Genomic DNA, 21,398 nt, shown 5'->3' with positions numbered 1-21,398 from the left:
AAATCTCCAAAAGTTCAAACTAATGAAGCTTCTCTAGCTGGTATAAATGTTATACATTGAAATTTGAATTTGTTGATTCAGTTGCCACTAAAAAATGGTACAAACTGTAACGGTTTTATTTTGCTTGTTCTTTTAATTTGGTGGCGCTCTTAACCACGTACCCCATTATGCATTTACATTACCAACCTATATGCGTGCCCTCCCTCACGCTATCGCTCTCAAAATTTTACTCCGAACCCTCATTGACCATGACTCTCTCTCGCACTTTCCCCCATACTCATACTCATACTCGTGAGGAACATTGAACCACTATGATTTGGAGCTCTTTCGTGAGTTCATCGCATATGAAGAAGTTCGAGTCTCTCACACACTACCTCTTAGTGAATAATTGAGAAGTCTCCAATTCAGATTTTGAGTTTGAGTCTCTTGCGCCCCTCTCGGAACATTGTCATCGCATTGTCTTTGTCTCGAATCTTTGTAGTGTGTTATTGGTATGACAAAATCTCAGTCTCATATTTTTTAAGGAATATCCTTTTGCTGCTTTGGCTGTGATATTTGACCTTAAACCCTAGCCGCTTCACTCTTCTACTAGGTTTAAGCCATCTCTCGTGAATCATCTAATTCAGGTTTTAAAAGATCATATATGATTTCGATGCATTCTCCTTGTATGTTTTCATGCATTGGAGTTCCTTTTCTTTTACCCTAATTTTTGTTGAGACACACTTTGTGTTGTGTGGGTCACCAATTTTTTTTACTTTTGGAAAAAGATAAATGACTAAATGAGGCTTCACCAATCTAAGTGAGCCCACATAACATCTTATTATTATATATTAAAAAGAAAAATAAAGTATTGATGAAGTTAGTGGGCCGTAGCCCAATCTCACAATTAAAGGGTTAATACCCTATTTCTATATCAGCATTCAGCAGCATAGCATAGTAGCGTGATGGATCAATTTTTGTGAGAGAATCCTCTAGAAGAAATTGAGAAAGACACAGCAGGAGAGAGAGAGAGAGAGAAGCCTCACGAAAAAGAAAGAAAAGGGAACGGCAGTGAGTGGCAGTGAGAAGAAGTACTGGTTACTTGACATAAGAGTGGTATATGTTGATCCTGTCCGGTGATTTAAGTATTTTTCTTGTGTGGTTTTGCCTTCTCTTTGGAGTTTGGACTGCATCACTGTATCATTGGGTGAAGTTTATTGTATTGTTATCCGCCAAATTGTATTTATTCTGTTAATCTCTAGAAGTTTTAAAAGGATTTGTGGTGTATCTCATTAATTTATTAGTGGAGAATTTTACTGAATTGGTCTCGGGGTTTTTTTTTTTTATTCCCACGAAAAACTCGTGTCTCTTGCCTATTATTTGTAAACTCTGGTGTCTCTTGCTTATTATTTGTACTGTTTTGTACTTATAATTATTACCTGAGTTACTTGTCCGAACCTGTTTTATTGCAAGGAGGGGAAAAGCCGATCCGGTGCTTCCGCTAATTGTTGTCTGTTTATATTATTTGTCATCTTTTCACAACAACTAATACGGTTTAGTACCATCTCCATTAATGAGATCATACAAATCTTTATAGAATACCAAGAATTTCATTCGGGATTTCCAGATAGAATAATTGGAAGAATCCAATTTCAGCATAGTACCAGCAACTTCACCTTCACCCTCACCCATTTTAAGAGCACCAAACCAAAATCTAACCAAGGAGCTTTGGTGTGTTGGGGAAATATGACATATAATATAAACATACAACAATCAGCGGAAGCTTTTGGATCGACTTTTCCCCTCAATACAATTACACAATCCCACAACAAATACAACCATTAATCACTCAAATCACATAGTAATCACATATACACTTAACTATGCCTATAACTTCTCATGAATCAACTTAGCTTTAAGAGTCCAAGGGTTTGAGTTTTGAAAGAACACTTAGAATGATTTTGAGAGTGGAAGACCTGAACTTCAGTACTCAAGGCTTAAGAAACAAAGCTTACAAACCATCTCTTAAAGTTTTTACTTCATGTGGACATTGAAACTTCAAGACTCAACATTTTTCAAAACTCATTTCACAAACATGAAGCCAAAGAGGTCACAAGCTCATCACCAACCCAACAACAACAACAACCCAGATTTTGAAGAGATGAAAGGGAAAGATAACTCCTTTTTGAATTTGGAAACCATCATCTTGATCCCCACCTTGAATGCTAGCTCATTTATCAAGAGTGGAAGAGGTAAATATGACTCCTTGAAGGTGTTTGAGAAAGATTTGTGTCTAGGGTTTGCTCTTGAAGAAGAAAGCTGAAGAAGATGAACAAGACATTCTCTCTATACTCTCTCTCACTCTTGTCTCTACAAACCACTCATTTCTAACCCTTTGCACCAGAAAATCTGATTGAAATTTGAAAGCCCTTATGAAGTGTGATGGGCGGCTCCTATGACAAATAAGGCAAGAATTGGGCTTTTGGTTTTGGTCCTCTATCCCATGCATACCATTTTTGGTAAAAACTTGACTCTAATACCCTAGCCTTTGGTTCACGTGTCTATCCGACTTGCTTTTCCCTCCAACACTCAAATTTGAAAATCAGCTTCACAATCAGAAATTAGCTGGCCAATTTCATGATTGGCTCGTTTACGAGTCGAACCCGATCGTTTTCGAGCCGAAAACACTACCGGGCGAGTTTCTCAACCCTATAGCGATATTACTCTAAAAATTCTCCAAATTACGCGTAGATTATTGTAATGATAAGGAAAATATTTAATTCACGCTCGAATAATAATTCGATGACAAAAAGACACTCTAGGCGAAAACGCGTCGGTTCGACCGTTTTCCGAAGTGCAACCGAATTCTCTGACGAACAAAGAATGAAATACGGGGAAAATAACTCCGATATTAATAATCGAAATATTATTTCCATTAGATAAAATCCATCATGTAAGGCTCCACACGAAGATCGCATTAACCAAGCATTAAAGTACTAAATCGAGAAATTAAGCGAGTTTATTTCTCTTTCTAGTAACGGGTCTTACAAATGGGCCCAGCATACATATGTTTTTTTAATAGGCAAATGTTAGTGGTTAGTTGTTAGTAAGTTAGAAAATCACTTCAAATTTCCCTTTCAGGATTCGAACCCTGGACCTTCCCCTCTCAAACTCTTATGTCCCCTAGGCCCTAGCTCCTACCACTTGAGCTAACCCTCGGGGACCCCAACATACATATGTGATATTTATTGCGTTTCGTGGTGGAATACATTGCATAATTGCATTTTACCTATGATTGATTATATGTGATTGATTGACTGATGATTTTTATGTATGTGCTTCCTAGTGATCATGGAATAACTGATAGGCCAGTAGTCCAAATGGGACTCGTGGCATAAACCTATCTTTCACGCATGTTGGTAGCTCACCCCCTCCCGCTTATTTTTCAGGTACATGCTTAAGGTGGGCTTGTGACGAGTCAAGTTCGAGTCATGCTGAAACTATTGAGTCATGCCGAAACTGAGTGAGAGTAAATGTTTAATTTGTATCATAGAAATGAAATAAAATTAAATGTGTAAGAGTGTACCAGAGAGTGAGAGATGTTGTATGTAGGCGTTGAAAGAAAAAATTGTAAAAAGTTCGTATTTTGAAGTGGTCACCACATGAGGCGTGTTATCCGAATCATTTTTGAGCATCCATTGCCCGATCGTAATCATGCAACTAACTTTGATGTATTGATGTGCTTATTATATGATTTTTTGAATGATTACATGTATGGACTGAGTATTATAATATGATAATATACATTGTGTTGCTTGTGCTTAATAATAATGTTTTTGGTTGCCTATGTTGTATACATTGTTTAATTACTATGTACTAGCAAGCACATATGTATGATGGGCCATTGTCATAAAGGTTATCCTTGCACGCCATTGTTTGTATACTTGTGTTTGGGCGGTCAATAACCGACAGACGATGACAAGTAACGATGTGAGTAGAGATACTGCACTATTGGGAAAATGTCGTTGTGCTGACTAACGAGGAGAGTTCTTCAAAAGAAGAGTAGAGTGACTCTGATGAAAACAAAAATGTCCTTTTCCTATCTGTTGTTATTTTTTTTATTTTGAAAAATGAAATTTTTATTGAAAGGACACGAAAAGGGATAGGAAAATAAGCTTTCAGTAGTTGTGGATTTTCATGAACCGTTACTTGGTAGATTGGTTAAACTTCAAACGTATTCTGTCACGTTATATTTAAGCTTGAAGTGTGAATAATACACAGATCAATCTACAATTTTGTGCTGAAATTGAGAGGTTTGAATACAATGTCAATATCCAATTATTCCAGCTTATATTTCTTAGATAATTGATTCATGTCATTCATCTTCTTCGGTATATGGATTTGGCGAGACACAGACAAGAATATTGCTATGCTACTGAGATAATCAACATATAGTATGACCAAATAAATCAGAAGGTTTTTCTCTATATTATTCAAGATGAAGCCCGCAACCGCAAGCACAAGCAACTTTCAATTGATATATGTGCTTTTATTATAAATGGCATACTTATATGATGTATAAACTTAATCACCATTTAGGACAATAAAATCAAAAATTTCTAGCAGTTCTACTTTGGAATTTATTTCAATAATTCTAGGAAATTTCTTCTAGTACCAGATCTGCTTTCACTAGAAACTTCATGATTATATACCAATCTTCATAATTCAATTATGAAGTGGATTTGGACCACCTGGAGTATTTGAACGGGAAACAGGATGAAATCCACTGACCTTATAACTGTCTTTGATGTCTGCAGCATAATAATAATCCGTACGAAAGGCTTTTGGGAATGGAAAGGGGAACCTTCTAGTTCTTGTTCTTGCTTCTTGCATCTCTTCCTTAGTCTCCCAGGAAATGTGTCTGCAACTTGAAAGATGGAGTGTTACAAGTATAAAAAGAAGGAACACAGATTTGTGGACTCTCATGATTCCAAATACAAGTAGAAAAGACTGAGTGAGGTACTTAGTTTAATAAATAATACATTCGGAAAAGACATGACTTGAACACTCAAAATTAAATACTTTGAGGTGCGATATTTAGTATTTTGATTTAAATTGCGGTTAAGGTCGCGATTATATTTCAGAATTGCAGAAAAATACAAGTTGTTAGTAATCGCGGTTGGGGACGCTATATTGTTTTAGGTTTTCAATTTTTTTTTGTGTTGCATACCACAATTTAAGGCTTAAATACTCTGGAGGTCCCTGGAATTGTACCCCGTACGAAAATAAGTCCCTGAAAAAAAACATTCCGATTCTGGGTCCCTAATTTTTTTTTTAATCAAAATAAGTCCCTACGCGTGTTTAAAGCTTAGGTGGCTCTATTTTTGCATAGTCATTGTTTCCACGTGGCCTTTATTATTATTTTTAATTACACATGGCTTATTAAACGAAAGGCTTAATTTTTTTATTAAAATAACCCAAAATCCATAAACATTTTGTTGATCATCATGTTCATGTATGATCTTCATCTTCAACTTCCATCATCTTCTATCACCTTCAAACTTCAAACAAATAGAACTTAGAAATTAAAACTCAAAAGACCCACACTTTATCCTCTCTATTAATTAAAACCCAGAATGTTTGTAGATGTGAGGAAACCAGAAAAAAAAATTCAAACTCCTGCAAACAGAGAGGATCAAAATCAACAGAACGCAAGCAACTTGCATCAACTAATGGACCTGACCATCACCATCACAGGACCACCTTCGGAAACATTGGAGGCTCCGTTCTTATCATTCCGATCAAGATCTATGTCACGCCGTCGTCTTCGCACCAGCTTCTGCTCCTTTGCCTTCACAAATCCAGCCACCGCATAGAGCCTCCTTCTCTCGCATCCCAAATCTTACAAGAAAACCCCAACCCACCACCGATCTGGTGCTTGTGGTGGTGGTTGGTCCTCCCCCCTTCAGATCTAGAGCTTGTGGCTTCACCACCGAGCAGCGATGGATGGGGCGGCGCGAGAGAGGAGAAACAACGACGGATCGGACCTCGTGAGGGAGATTGGCGCTGGAATCGACGAGGAGCGTGGCGGCGGACTAGTCACGACAACAGAGAAGAAGCGTGTCGGCGGCGCTGGACACAGAAGAGCATGGCGGCGACGCGATTTTGTGGAGAAAGAAGAAGAAGAGGTGGTGGTGGCGACACGGCCATGGATGTGTGGCGGCGAGGCCAAGGAGATAGTGGTGGCGGCGAGGCCATGGGAGAGATGAAGGAGGTGGCAGCTAGGTTTGTGCTTGTAGGAGAAGATGATAAGTGATTAGGGATAAGGGGTTAGATTTTAGTTGATTTTAAATTATTTAATTATATTTTATTAATAAAAAAATAATAGAAAAGCCACGTGGAATACCTAACTGGACCAAATTTGAGCCACATCAGCTCCCAACACGCGTAGGGACTTGGTTAGATTAAAAAACAAATTCCAGGGATCCGAAATCGAAAAAAAAAATTTCAGGGACTTATTTTCGTACTCCATACAATTTCAGGGACCTCCAGAGTATTTAAGCCTACAATTTATAACCACCAATATTGAATTCAAATTCAACACCAATTTGTCAAAAAAAAAAATTCAGATGTTGTTTGGGTGGAGGAGGGTCCTCTGAGATTACTATTTAGCCTCTTGCAGGCCGATGTTTTCGCTTCTATGCCTGTTTTGATTTAATATATTTTACGTTAAATTTGCTTTCTTATGGCACACTAACATCAATGCTGATAGCCGTCTGAGTTGTTGCATATCAATCAATCTGTACAACATAATGGATATACGAATTACAGATCTTAGAATGCAGTTGTAGATGGGCCAAGGCATTAAAGAAATACAGAATTGAAGGTTGATGAAGCAACAGAAGGGCTATAGATCAATATCTAGAACGAGCAATTCATTTGTTTCACTAGCTTGATGAACTGGCATCTTTCTCAATATACCCAATTTGACTGCCATAATGAAACATCAGGGTTGTGGTTGATTGGCCTCTTCTTCATCATCAACATATACATGCATCAGTTAGGTGCCTAGGACGAGCTATTTAATGTGATGAGCTTCATAGCAAACAAATAGTTTAGGCAGGTATATGTTGGCTATAGAGAAAGGCTTCAAAACACATACTTTCATTTATTCATTTTACGATCCTTTAGGTATAAGAAATTTAGAATTGACAATTGATAAAAAAAAAATCTAAAAAAAATCAAAGATTTAAATACTCAAATAATAATTCTCATAATTTTAGAAATTCTACAATTATAACAAGTGAGTTCTAATATTAGTTTTTTTCCCAAGGTATCCCCACTACCGACAATAACTTACTAAAGAAAATACTAACAACTAAAACTTGTTGGTAAGTTATTGTCGATTGTGAACGTCGGTAATGAAATTTTTATTCATTTTTATTTTATTAAATATAAATGCAAGAAAATCATGACATAAAATGTAAATAATAATATATAATAAAAAGGAAATAAATGTAGTTAATTACAAATGAATCTAAAAATGTGAATCTAAAAATGAATCTTCCTAAGTCTAAAGCTACGACGTCTTGGTGTGTGGATGAAGCGGTGAAGGAGCGGATTGTTGTCATTACCTATATTCCTTTCACAAATTGCATTGGTTAATACCCTGGCTTTCCTATTCATACTGGTCGGGTTCGGAAAGAGGACTTTAGTTTTATTGTTGATCTCGTTTCTGCTCGGCTAGCAACCTGGAAAGCTAACTTGTTGAATAAACCTACGAGAATTACCCTTGCTAAATATGTTCTATCCGCTATTCCGGTGTATGTCATGTAGTTGAATTGGCTCCCTCAGGCTGTGGGTGATTAGCTGGATGCGGTGGTTCGAAGGTTTATTTGGGGTAATGGTCAATCTAAGGGTATCCCTTTGGTAACTTGGGATAAGGTGGCTCGGCCAAAGAAGCATGGTGGCCTTGGCTTGCGGAGTGCGAGAATGAATAATGTGGCCATGTTGGGCAAACAACTTTGGGGTTTGGTTCAGCATGATGAGAAATTTTGGGTGACTATAGCGATGGCTCCTATTTCTGGCGTTCCATCCTTACGGCGCGCAACATGCTTAAAGGTGGTTTTGATGTCCGGTTTGGAGATGGGAGCTCTTCTTTCTGGTATTCTTGCTGGTCACCGTTGGGTTGTTTGTGTCATAGAGTGACAGCGGTTGATATTCATGACATGGCTTTAACATTGAAGGATGTCTTTTCTGATGGCTCTTTTAACCCCTCCCTGTTGTATACGGCTTTACCCCCTGAAATTAGCCAGTTCTTGTTCACTTTCAAGCATGTATTCTTTGATGCAGGGACCCGGGATTGCTTGGTTTGGAGTCATAATTTGAATGGTAATTACACAGTTAAGGTTCTGCTATGGTTGGAGATTTATGGAACACCGTTTGGAAGGTCCAAGCGCCAGAAAATATTCGTGTCTTTCTCTGGAAGATTACATGATGCCCTGCCCACTCATTCCCTGCTATTGCGGCGTACCCTTGTAGCGTTTGCACTGTGCCCTCGGTGTTGAAGTTGTGATGAAACGCTTATGCATTGTCTTCGTGACTGTGTGGATGCAAGGATCATTTCGAGGGGTACTGGTTTTATTCTCCCTCAAATGTTCTTTTCTATGCAGAGGTTCTGTGAGGTGCTTCGTATTTTCGATGGTTTTGGGTTGCATATAGTGTTGGCTACGGCTCGGGTGATTTGGAAGGAGTGTTGTCGCTTCGTCTTCGCTACGCAGCCGCTGGTTGTCCACAAGGTGGTTCGTGAGGCGTGACAGTTGTGGTTGCTCATCGTCGATGCTTACCACTGTGATGTTTCTCCGTCGCTGGTGCGATGGGTGCACTAGCAGCCACCCAGGGAGGTTTTCGTTGGGCTAAACACTGATGGGAGCTCTATGGGGAATCCCGGCGCTGCTGAAATCTGTAACGCCCCAATTTCTACACCGGGAATCACATTAGTAACCCAACAAACATGGGGACTAACTCGGGATTTTTTTTTCTTTCCAAAGGGTGATAATTTCGAAAATGAAAAAGGCACATCATCACACAAGCAGTGGCCCGAGAAGTTCCCAGGTAAGCTGGCCGGGCGCAATGCCTCATTAAAAGTCATTCTTGCCTTAGACAGAATAACCTGAGTTCTTACTTGAACTCAAATGAGGTTTTTAAAAAAAAAATTCAAAATATTTTCAAAACAATTTGATTATCCTTTTAAGTTCAAAATCAATTCGATTAATTCATTCTAATCTACTTTTCAAAAACTTGAATCAACTTATCATTTGATTTTCAAAACTCAGTTGAGTAATATTATTCAAATAAATCGTTCATTATTGCAATAATAATATTAACAAACCCGAATATTAAATAAAACCGCTAGCGTAAACAAAATCCAACAAAGTAAATAAAACGAAGTCTATCAAATAACGTTCCACTTTTTCAAGCCACGTCGCAATCCATAGATTCTCCATAGTCAAGCAAGTCAACTTCACGACCTAATAGCGTTAAACGCCCAAGTAGCAATTACCAAACAAAAAAGGGTTAACTTCGAAAAACAACAATAAAATTAGCTAACCCAAATTCAAATTTCAAACTCGAATAAGTTCAAAAATTTTAAAGGGTACAACCTTATCAAATTAAAACATTATCTCTAAAATTTAAGATACTAACAACATATCTTCAACCAAATAAGATTAAGGTCTATCCCCTTAATCAAACAACCAACAAAAAGATTAAGGTCTATCCCCTTAATCAAAATAGCAACAACAAGATTAAGGTTTATCCCCTTAATCAAAATACCAACAACAAGATTAAGGTTTATCCCCTTAATCAAACAACCAACAACAGTTCAACAAAAGTAAGCATGATATTAATTCAAAGAAACAGCAACAACCAAGACAATTAATAAATGAATTTAATGCCTTAAGCACCTTCACTTCACATATCATGCAAGAAAATAAAAAGCACACAGACGCACGCACTAGATAGAAGTTACCCTTACCTTGGCCGAAAGAATAGCTTACACCATGTCTGAACTCAATCTTACACGTCAACTCTTGATTCAATAGAAGAAAATAAAAGCTTGATCACTAGGGAGGAAGAGGAAGAGTTTGACCAACACAAGCAAAAGGGGCACTTGAGTTTGATGTTTCTCAAGTGTATTTTTGGGTGAGGGTAGCAGCTTCCAAAAGGTGTGTGTATTTTTCCTTTACTAAGACCCCTATTTATTATAAAGCTCAAATCCTAGCCCAAACCGTCTTAAAATTTTGTGCTCATCATCTATTAAGGGAGATGATTTCAGTTTTTAACAACCTATCACTCCTAGATAAAATTTTGGTTTTATTTGCTAGCTAAATCTTCAAATTCTGAGATAGAATCCTTAACTGATTTATCTTAAAAATTCCAAAACAAATCAAACTTAAATATACGGAAATATCAAGGTAAAAGTACTATATTTTCCTACTTATTATGCAATTTACGGAAATATCAAGGTAATTAGGAAAAATATTCGAAAATTCCGAAAATAAATATTTAATTACTCCAAAAATAATTATTCATCACCTAAAAGTTATTGTATAATTTTTCCTAAGGTTTTTCCCTTTTTCTCTCTTTTTATTTTCACAATCATATATTTAAGATATAGTTTAAACTTATCTATTCAACAAATTTGAAATAAATAAAAATTGTTTTTATCAAAAACCTAATAAATTATGATTACCTTCATATGCTAAATCAAAATTTATCCAAAATATTATCTCTTCTTCAATTTTAAAAGATTTACTAAGATAAGTACAAGCTTATCTCTTCATTCAAAATCATACTTAGTTTAAGTATGAGCAAGAAACTGACACATCTAAAATTAATTCAAATATTTCTAGATTAATATATAAAATTAAAAAATATTCTGAACCCATATTTTCAAATTTCTTTTCGAAATTAAATTTATTTTAATTAAAAATCAATCTATCTCTATCTTATCTCTTAATTAAAATAAGGGATAATCCTATATTTTTCCAAATAAATCACAAAGAAATATAATTATATTATAAATAATATTTACAACTATTAACTCTGAATGTGATTCAAAATTAATCTCTCCTCTAATTTTCCACCTTTCTCTCTTAATTTTTCAATAAAATCATTGTATCTGCAAAACTAAATTTTAAACTGGCATCTCATAATAATTTTTTTAAATTCAAAAATTAATTCCTAAGGTTCAAAATATCCTCTAGATCAATTTTCCAAATACTAATTTCGGATTTTAAAATTATCTTAACCAAAAATAATATTTTATCCTATTTTCTCTCTCTATAAAATAAGGAAAAATCTATTTTTAATTAATAAAACCCAAAATAATTCAATTAATAATTTTTATTTCCATAATCACGAAAATAACATTAATTGTAATTATTTTTATCAAATATACTCATCTAATAATATTATTATGCTCATGCATTATTATTTCAAAATCAAAATAACACTCAAGACAACCATGAGTAAAAGTCAACCAAACAAGTCAACATAACACAAAAGTCAACATTCTTCTAATTATTATAATAACAATTAACTACTAAAATATAGGGTGTTACAAAATCGGTGGTGTTGTGCGCACTGTGCATGGAAATTGTCTCCTGGGGTATGCAAGACATATTGGTGAGGTCGATAGCTTGTGCGCAAAGTTGTTATCTATTCTCCGTGGCTTAATAGTTTGCTGGGATCATGGGTACATGTGTGGGGATCTGTTTTCTGATTCCACGCTTGGGGTTGATCATGGAGCAGTACCCTTTCTTCCTTCGCTATGTAGCGATAATTGGTCAGATAGAGGCTCTGCTTCAGAGACAGTGGCAAGTGCGGTGCCAACACGTTCTTCGCGAGGGAAATTCAGTGGCGGATTTCTTAGCGACGTATGGAGGTTCTTCTGAGTTCGCGTTTCTGGTTTGGGACAACCATGTGCAGGGCATTTTGCCTTTGTTGAGGGCAGATAAAATGGGCATGATGTTCATGAGGAACTAGTTTCTTTTTCTTTTGTTTTCTTGTAAGCTTTGTTTATTATTAAAAAAAGTGGATAAATAAAAATGCAGAATGAACTAAGAGGTTATAACCCTCGAAATTGTTGTCCTCATAATACTCAAAGCCCTCTAAGCTCACATCCTCCTGATAGATTAATGGTAAACTCAACTGAGCAGGGGAAATAGTATTAGTAGAAGTACTAGTGGTACTGGGAGAAGCACCAAACTGGTGCATGTTGAGTGCAATAGAAAAGGAAAGTGAAGGTTTTTTTTCTTTAAATAGTTATTTTTAGATGCAATAAATGTGTTAAAAAAATGCAAAGGTTGAAGGTGAATAGGAAAGCGCCAAAAAGAATGGCCAAGATCAACAAACGTGGCAGAAATCCTTGGGGATCTTCAACTACCTCCCTAGTAAACGACGTGTGGGGGACGTCTAATCAATTGCCTCGAGAATGGAAAGTCATGATGAACAACTCTTCAGCACAAAGTAGGAAAGTCGTCCACCCAGCCTAAGCTAAGGCTCTGTCACCAAAGCTTCTTGATGCCGAGCCTTGAGGGGTTGTAGACTGTTAGAGCCTCAAGATAGGTCAAGCAACTAATGGTCGGCTCAAGTCACATCATCTTCTCGGTCCAAGGCAAGGCTATGCCACTATGGCTTGACTTTGATCCTTAAGAGGTTGTGGAGCTTTAGGGTGTTGTCCAGCCGACCTAATCATTGGACTTATGCTGATATCTTCTCGAGTTGACCAAGCATTTAATTATGATTACAACTTCCTACAAAGAAAGACGCTCAGGTGCATCCCTCCTCACCTCATTATTAGGTCTGATCTCTTAGATATCTCGCCATGAGCCTTAATGTAATGTCCGACTTCTACCCTTGGGATAGCATAGCTACCCGATCTTCACCCCCTCCGCCTAATTTAATGTCTTAATCCGGTAATCCCCTCAATCACTTCAAATGTAATTAAAGGGACTTTGACTATGTAAGGGGTTCCCCTCATACTAAATAAAACATCTTCATTTTACCAAGCGATCACAAGGAACTATTGTGTTCTACTTACCTACCTTTGTCCTAGTGTTTTATCTTGAGCAGTAACCCTTCACATTTGTTGTGTTTTATGTCTCTAGAATGTGGGTAGTACATTGAGTTGAGTTTTACATCTCGGAATATAGATAAATGTACATTGGAAACTTTTCCGAACGGAAAAACATTTTGAGCCCTACTAATGTACAACACGAATGCGTTATTTGTGTACTCCGTATGGTGAAGACAAGGAATATAGTCCAATCCTTGCTCTAGTTATTATTGAAATTATAGACAAGAAAAGATAATGGATGCGACAAAGACACCGTCTTTCATTTGTTAGGAATATAATGTCCAATCTACACTAATGTATGCCTTTAGAACAACACGCACCGAGCCAAGATCCCTGAGTTAATTTCAGACCTGACAAGCACCACAAATTCACACCCTCTCTCTGATTCACACCTGTGGAATTGGACCTTGTGTTAATTGCATATAATTTCGACCTATTGTTGGACATTTCGATTGGAATTTATACTGGGTTCAACCTTCGAAGTCGAAAGTGAAGGGAATCAAGGAAATTTATCAAGTGTTCAACGACTTCGACTGTAAAGTACTGTTTTTCGAGATACGGAGAGTTCCATATGAGAAGCCGGTTTGTCTTTGAAAGATGATTCACGAGGGACACGTATAGAATAGAAAGACACGTGTAGGACGAAGCTATGTTCAGAAGACACTTGTAATAGTTGTATTAATTGACCGTTAGAAGTCAGTTACATTTTAAGTCTATAAATAGCAGGTTTGTAGAAAGAATAAGGGTTCACAATCTTTACTCGAAAACTCTCAAGTGCTTACAATCGATCACAATGATTACAAGCCAAGTTAGAGTGAAAAAGTAGGGATTCGTGTAACACTTTGCATCTTATAGTTCATTATTATTATTCAGATTCAGAAAGTTCATTTATGTTTTTATCATTTAAGTCGAATTTATTCGTTTTGTTTCTAATTTGTTATTAAATTTCTTTAGTTTTGAGTGACTAAATTTAATTCATTTTCACCAAAGAACCCAAGAGGACTCGAATCCAGTCCCAGATTGATCTTTGGATTCTTTATTTGTGTTTACTAAAATTTGGTGTAAACAAATTGGCACGCCCAGTGGGACCTCTTTGTGAAAATAGTTGTTGAATTCGGTTATCATTCAAACTTACTTAACCCACGTTTATGCGTTTAAGAAGTGGAAGACTAGTAAGTATGGCGAATGGTAGATCGAGAAGTGGTAATTCCCCTCCCGCGAATACTGGACCTGCGGCAAATCAAACCGGAAATCCCGGTGCTGGAGTGAATGTTGAGGGAAATGCCTTGAACTCTGGAACGGCACAGGCAACAACGACCAATGTGGCCGAAAATGTTATACCTGTGGTGACGCAAGCGGCTACAGTGCCCTCTCCGACGACTCCAGTCGTATCACAAATGGTTGCTGGGGCATCTCGCCCTCAACCGGTGAACATGCCGGTGAATCCGCCATTTGGGATGCCTCCAGGGTTAATGGCTGGAGTAGGGACATTTCCTGCCGTATATTCAGATAACGTAATGTCAGTCGGATCCCCGAGGAATCAACACCAGGCTTCGGCCTCCAATGTTGGGGGTCGAAATAATATTTATCCTCAGGGGATGGCAGGGGCGAGTGTCAACCATTTAGGGACTTCGTTGACAAATACCTCTGTTAACGTATTGAGGCAACAAATGGATGATAGTAACCACGAAATGGTGAATATGTTGGCCCAACAAATAGGAACTGTGTTTAATCCTTTAATCCAAAACACAAATGAGTCGTATCAGCAGTTGACGAGACAAATGGGTCGAATTGCTGACGCTTTTGGAGTCCCTCGAAACGAGGTGGCGAATCCTGTGGGGGCAGCGGCGAATAATGCCGTCGAAATGAATGCGGTTCCTCAGAATGTTCCGCTTCAAGCAAATGCCGAAGTGGCGGCAGTGCAAGGTCGAAATCAATTGGATAACCTTGGTGGCCAAATGCCTCTGAACATTGAAAATCCTATCTTAATAAATCGAAATATGGATGCAGATAGGGTAGTCGAGAGAGTTAGACAAAATAACGTTGGGGGGCATCAAAATATAGCAGGCATAGTCGAACAGTTATTGAACCAACATGGATTCAATGTGGGTTATGCAAATCGACCCCATTTTGCTTCGGCTTTCTCGTCCTTCAAACAGAATTGCCTAGAGGATGGAAAGTCCCTAAGTTCACCAAGTTTTCGGGGGATACTGGAGAGTCGACAGTCGAACATATCGCTAGGTACCAAATAGAAGCAGGGGATATAGCAAATAATGAGAACCTGAAGATGAAATATTTTCCGAGTTCTCTGACTAAAAATGCTTTTACTTGGTTTACTACTTTGTTGCCTAATTCAATCCATAATTGGGCTCAGTTAGAGAGAGTTTTTCACGAACAGTTCTTCAGGGGTGAGTCGAAAGTCAGTCTGAAGGAATTGGCCAGCGTGAAAAGAAAATTCAAAGAAACCATAGATGATTACTTGAATAGGTTCAGACAAATGAAGTCGAAGTGCTTCACTCAGGTCCCAGAACATGAGTTAGTCGAAATGGCGGCTGGCGGCCTAGACTACTCAATTCGTAAGAAGATAGATACCCAACATCTTAGGGACATGGCTCAATTGGCTGACAGGGTCAGACAGATTGAAAATTTGAAACTCGAAAAAGAAAAATTTAATAGAGTTCCCAAGAAGGGTAAAGTCGCGTTCGTCGAAAGTTGCGAATATGAAGTCGATTATGACTCTTATCCAGGCAACTGTGATGATATCGAACAGCAGGAGGTTGATGTGGCCGAATTGGTATTAGGACCTCCTTATGTTTGTAGGATGTTAAAACCCTATGAATCTAAAAATGCGGAAACAAACAAAGGTGTTGGTAAATTTCCTGTGAAAGCGTATAATTTTGATGTTACTAAATGCGACGCGATTTATGATATTCTGTTAAAAGATGGTCAAATTAAAGTATCTCCTGATCAAAAAGAAGTACCTTTCGACCAAAGGAAAGGGAAAAAGTTTTGCAAGTTTCATAATGTATTCAGTCACTGGACTAATAATTGTGTACGTTTCAGGGATCTGGTGCAAACTGCAATCAAAGAAGGACGGCTCAAGTTCGAAGAAAAGGATAAGGCTGCTATGAAGATTGATTCTGACCCAATGCAAATTGGCAACGCCAATTACGTCGAGCCAGCCGGGATAATGATGGTTGAATTGTCTGATTTGAATCAGGTTGCTACTGGAGGAGATGATATCGAAGCTGTGGGGCCTACTCCAGGGATGGAGAAGGTCGAATTGTCTGAAGAGGGAATGGATGCCCCTTCCGTGGAAGAAGAGGTCGAAACCGCCAAGAAGGTGGTTTACCCTCGGTCGGAGGAAAGCCTGCTGGAATTTCTGCAGCGTTGCCAAAAGTCTTACTCTGAAGTGATGTTGTGCCCAAGGTGCAGTGTCGTATTTGACAAGGTGGCTGCTCAAGCTATAGAAGATGCTGAAATCAAGAAACGCCGCGCAGTAATACCGGAAAGGCCTCCTAGTTTTGGGTCCAGAGGACGAGCTGATTCTCCCTTCATAAGGGGAAGGGGATCCTTTGGGTTCGGAAGAGGGCGTGGTCGAACTTATATGCCACCAAGTCGAGTTCCGTTCAACAAGTGGATGGCAAGGAGTCAGGCGCCTCACCCTAAGGTTAAGGTGGTCGAATTGGGAAGTGGGTCTGCCTATATGGATAATTCTCGAAATCATAAGAATTATACCTATGTCCCAAGGCCGTATCTAGGTCGAAACCCAATGACAAAAACTCAGTGGAGGCGTCACCAGAGGGAGAAAGCCTTCGAGGCAGGCCAATCCAGTTCTGAGAGGCCAGTCAAGTACTAACTTTTGGGCCAAAGTGGTGGGGCTCCTATGGTTCCTATTCAGGTGATTAAGCAGAGTATGAAGAATGCTGGGAATTGGGTGACTACTAACCAGGCAAAAGGGAAAGAGAAACAGTCTGAAGATGTCGAAATGAAGGACAACTTTGAAATGTTGGAGTCTGAGTTTGAGTCCATGTGCAGCTTAGTCTCGATCCTTCCAGAAGAGTTCGATGTGAAAACTGAAATCACTGATGATGAAGAGGATTACTATGTCGAGGAGGATGATGACAATCCACTGTGCTATTATGTGATGACTAAAGGAGGAATCGAAGATGATTGTGCCGTTTTCAAGAAACCAGATATGGAGATGAAGAAGCATTTGAAACCGCTTTTTGTGTGGGCCCGCATTGAAGGAGTAGGCGTCAATAAAGTCTTGGTTGATGGCGGGGCCGCCATAAATTTGATGCCAAAGTTTCTGCTTAAGAAGATTGGGAAATCTGTCGAGGATTTGCAACCTCATAACATGATGTTGACTGATTACGAGGGAAAAACTTCTAAGTCTTTGGGAATGTTATTGGTGGACACCACAATTGGTACTGTTTCTCGACCTACTCGGTTCGTGGTAGTGCCATTGAAAGCAAACTACAATCTGTTGCTAGGACGAGAATGGATTCATGGGGTAGGGGTTGTGCCGTCCTCCCTTCATCAAAAGCTGTCAATTTGGAGGCCAGATGGGGTGGTCGAAAATGTTGATGCTGACCAGAGTTACTACAAAGCTGAAGTGGAGTTTGTTGACCGAAAGAATTTCGAGAAGCGGATGGCAAACATCGCTCCGTATGAATCAGAAGGAAAAGAACACATGGAAGGTTCCACTAGTTATGCAATGAATCTTCACCCGGAGTACGGATTTCTTTGGAATAAAAACTTTCGTGCTCGGAATGCCACTGGAGAGTGGCAAATCGTCGAATTAGATGATTGAGTCGAGCGTAGCTCGAATATCGGCCTATGCGGCCGAGATAAGAATAAAGACGGCCTTGGAGGCCGAACAATATATAGGAACGGCAAAGGAAGCCGAATATGAAGAAATTTGCAAACCGGAGGAGTGCCTAGACTTGGATCATTTTAATGAAGACAGATCAGAGCCGGTTCTTGATTGTATATATGATGATGAACCCTTTGGATTCGAGCAATCTTTAGATCCCATGTTAAAAATGCAGGCTCAGGATCCTTTGGAGGAGGTTGATTTAGGAGATGGGACCAAGAAAAGGCCGACGTATGTAAGTTCGTTGATCGATTCGGGTTTTAAGAATCGGATTGTTAGTTTGTTGCAGGAATACAAAGATTGCTTCGCATGGGATTATGACGAAATGTCGGGTTTAAGCCGGGAGTTAGTGGAGTTGAAGTTACCAATTCGGCCTGGTAGGAAACCAGTGAAGCAAGCCCCAAGGAGATTCGCCCCGGAGGTGTTCTCAAAGATAAAAGAGGAAGTGGAGCGCTTACTTGGAGCAAAGTTCATACGAACAACCAGGTATGTCGAGTGGTTAGCTAATGTAGTTCCTGTACTTAAGAAAAATGGTAAAATGAGGGTTTGCATAGATTATAGAGATTTAAATTCGGCTATGCCGAAAGATGAATATCCCATGCCTGTGGCCGAAATGATGGTAGATTCTGCCGCAGGAAATGAATATTTAAGTTTACTGGATGGATATTCGGGGTATAACCAAATTTACATTGCAGAGGATGATGTGTCGAAGACTGCATTTCGGTGTCCAGGGGCACTAGGAACATATGAATGGGTGGTGATGCCGTTCGGTCTTAAAAATGCCGGTGCAACTTATCAGAGGGTAATGAACACTATCTTTCATGAATATATTGAGAAATTTATGCAAGTGTATATCGATGATATTGTAGTAAAGTCGAAATCTCAGGATGTTCATATCGAACATCTTAAGTTGTCATTTGAAAAAATGAGAAAGTACGGTTTGAAAATGAACCCACTCAAGTGTGCCTTTGGTGTAATTGCAGGGCAATTTCTGGGATTCATTGTTCATAAGAAGGGCATTGAAATCGACCAGAACAAGGCGAAAGCAATCTTCGATACTCAACCACCGTCGAATAAAAAATAGTTACAATCTTTGTTGGGCAAAGTCAATTTCTTGAGAAGGTTTATCGTGGATCTAAGCGGGAAAACCAAGGTATTCTCCACATTGCTTCGACTCAAGAAAGAACAAGAGTTTCAATGGATGGAAGAACATCAGAAGGCGTTTGAGGAAATAAAAGCCAGCTTAACAACGGCACCAGTCATGGCTCCTCTCATTCGTGGAAAACCAATGAAACTCTACATTTCAGCATCAGAGGAAACTATTGGCAGTGTGTTGGCTCAAGATGATGAAGATGGAATCGAAAGGGCTATATATTATTTGAGCCGAATCCTTAATGATGCCGAAACTAGATATAGTTTAGTAGAAAAATTGTGTTTATGTTTGTATTTTTCATGTACTAAACTTAAGTACTATATTAAACCTATTGATGTAACTGTTATTTCCCATTATGATATAATAAAGCATATGCTGTTCAAGCCCATTCTTCATAGTCGAATTGGAAAGTGGGCGTTGGCCCTTACTGAGTTTTCTTTAAGTTATCAACATTTAAGGGCTATGAAAGGCCAAGTAATAGCTGATTTTTTGGTTGATCATAGTGGGTCGAAAGAACAGGAGACGGTGGTGACGTTTAAACCTTGGGAAATGTATTTCGATGGTTCGAGGCATAAGAAGGGGACCGGGATAGGTATCTTGATAATTTCACCCCAAGGAATCCCGACAAAAATTAAGTTGGGCATCGAAGGTGAGTGTTCGAATAATGAGGCGGAGTATGAAGCTTTATTGATAGGGCTCGAAACGGCTCTAAACTTGGGGGCTAGAGAGCTCTTAATTCGTGGAGATTCAGAGTTGGTTATTAAGCAACTAACTGGTGAATACCAATGCGTTAGTGAGAATTTAATGAAATATCATTCGAAAGCAGTTAAAATGTTAAGAAGTTTTGATGAGGTCGAATTATGTCATATCCCTAGGATCGAGAATGCTGAAGCGAATGTTTTGGCACAAATTGCGTCAGGTTACCGGCTACCTCGGAAAAAGTTTAAAGAGCTAGTAAAGGTCAAAAGAAAGTTTATTCCTAGTTTTAAGGAAAGGAAAGTGGAGTTCGAGCAGGAGGTATTGGTCATTAGTAATTTGGATGATAGTGATTGGAGGAAACCTGTTGTGAAATACTTGCAAAACCCAAATGCACCAACAGATCGAAGAACAAAGTATCGAGCTCTAAGTTACTTGATTTTGGATGACGAATTGTTTAAAAAAGGGGTGAATGAAGTTTTACTAAAGTGCCTAAGTGAAGAAGAAGCGTTTCGAGCAGTCAAGGCCGTTCATGATGGTATGTGTGGGGCGCATCAAGCTGGCCATAAGATGAAGTGGACATTGTTTCGACAAGGAGTATATTGGCCAAATATGTTAAAAGATTGCATTGAATATGCCAAATCTTGCGCCGAATGTCAGAAGCATGCTGGCATCCAACATGTACCGGCAAGTGAATTACATTCGATCGTGAAACCCTGGCCATTTAGGGGGTGGGCGTTGGATTTGATAGGTCAAATACATCCTTCTTCGTCTAAACAACATGACTATATAATAGTGGCTATCGATTATTTCACTAAATGGGTCGAGGCCATTCCGCTGAGAGGTGTCGACCAAGATACGGTTATTAGTTTTATTCAAGAACACATAGTATTTAGATATGGGATCCCTGAGACGTTAACTACTGACCAAGGGTCAGTATTTACTGGAAGGAAAATGGCTCAGTTTGCTGAGGATTTTGGAATAAAACTGTTAACTTCAACGCCATATTATGCTCAGGCGAATGGACAAGTCGAAGCAGCTAATAAAGTTTTAATTAACTTGGTTAAGAAACACATTAGTCAAAAGCCGAGAAGGCGGCATGAAACTTTGAGTCAAGTTTTATGGGCTTATCGAAATTCGCCCAAAGAGGCCACTGGAGTAACTCCTTTTCGACTTACGTACGGGCATGAGTCAGTTTTACCGATCGAAATATGCTTACAGTCCGTTAGAATTCAAAGGCAATTCGAGATTCCGTGTGATGATTATTGGAATATGATGTATGACGAGTTAATTGAATTGGACGAGGAAAGATTAAATGCTTTAGAAGTTATGATTCGACAAAAAGAACGAATTACTAAAAGTTATAATAAAAAAGTCAAGTCTAAGCATTTAGCGTTGGAGACTTAGTTTGGAAGTGATCCTTCCAATGGACAAAAAAGATCGAGCATACGGAAAATGGGCCCCTAAATGGGAAGGGCCATTTAAAGTGATCAAGTGTTATTCAAACAACGCGTATTCGATTGAGGAAATTGGAACGATTGCTCGAATAT

General features: G+C 38.6%; 1 protein-coding gene across 1 annotated transcript; it reads left to right on the top strand.

The window, feature by feature from the left end:
* Positions 1-19,260: 19,260 nt before the first annotated feature.
* Positions 19,261-21,255, top strand: LOC130736601 (uncharacterized). Its single transcript, XM_057588413.1, has one exon. The coding sequence runs from the start codon at positions 19,261-19,263 to the stop codon at positions 21,253-21,255; it is 1,995 nt and encodes a 664-aa protein (XP_057444396.1).
* The last annotated feature ends 143 nt before the right edge of the window (positions 21,256-21,398 follow it).

Source organism: Lotus japonicus, chromosome 2, assembly GCF_012489685.1.
Source record: "Lotus japonicus ecotype B-129 chromosome 2, LjGifu_v1.2".
In the NCBI taxonomy this organism is placed as follows: Eukaryota; Viridiplantae; Streptophyta; class Magnoliopsida; order Fabales; family Fabaceae; genus Lotus; species Lotus japonicus.
Note: the sequence above shows the minus strand (reverse complement) of the source record. Positions and strands in the feature narration are given on the sequence as shown.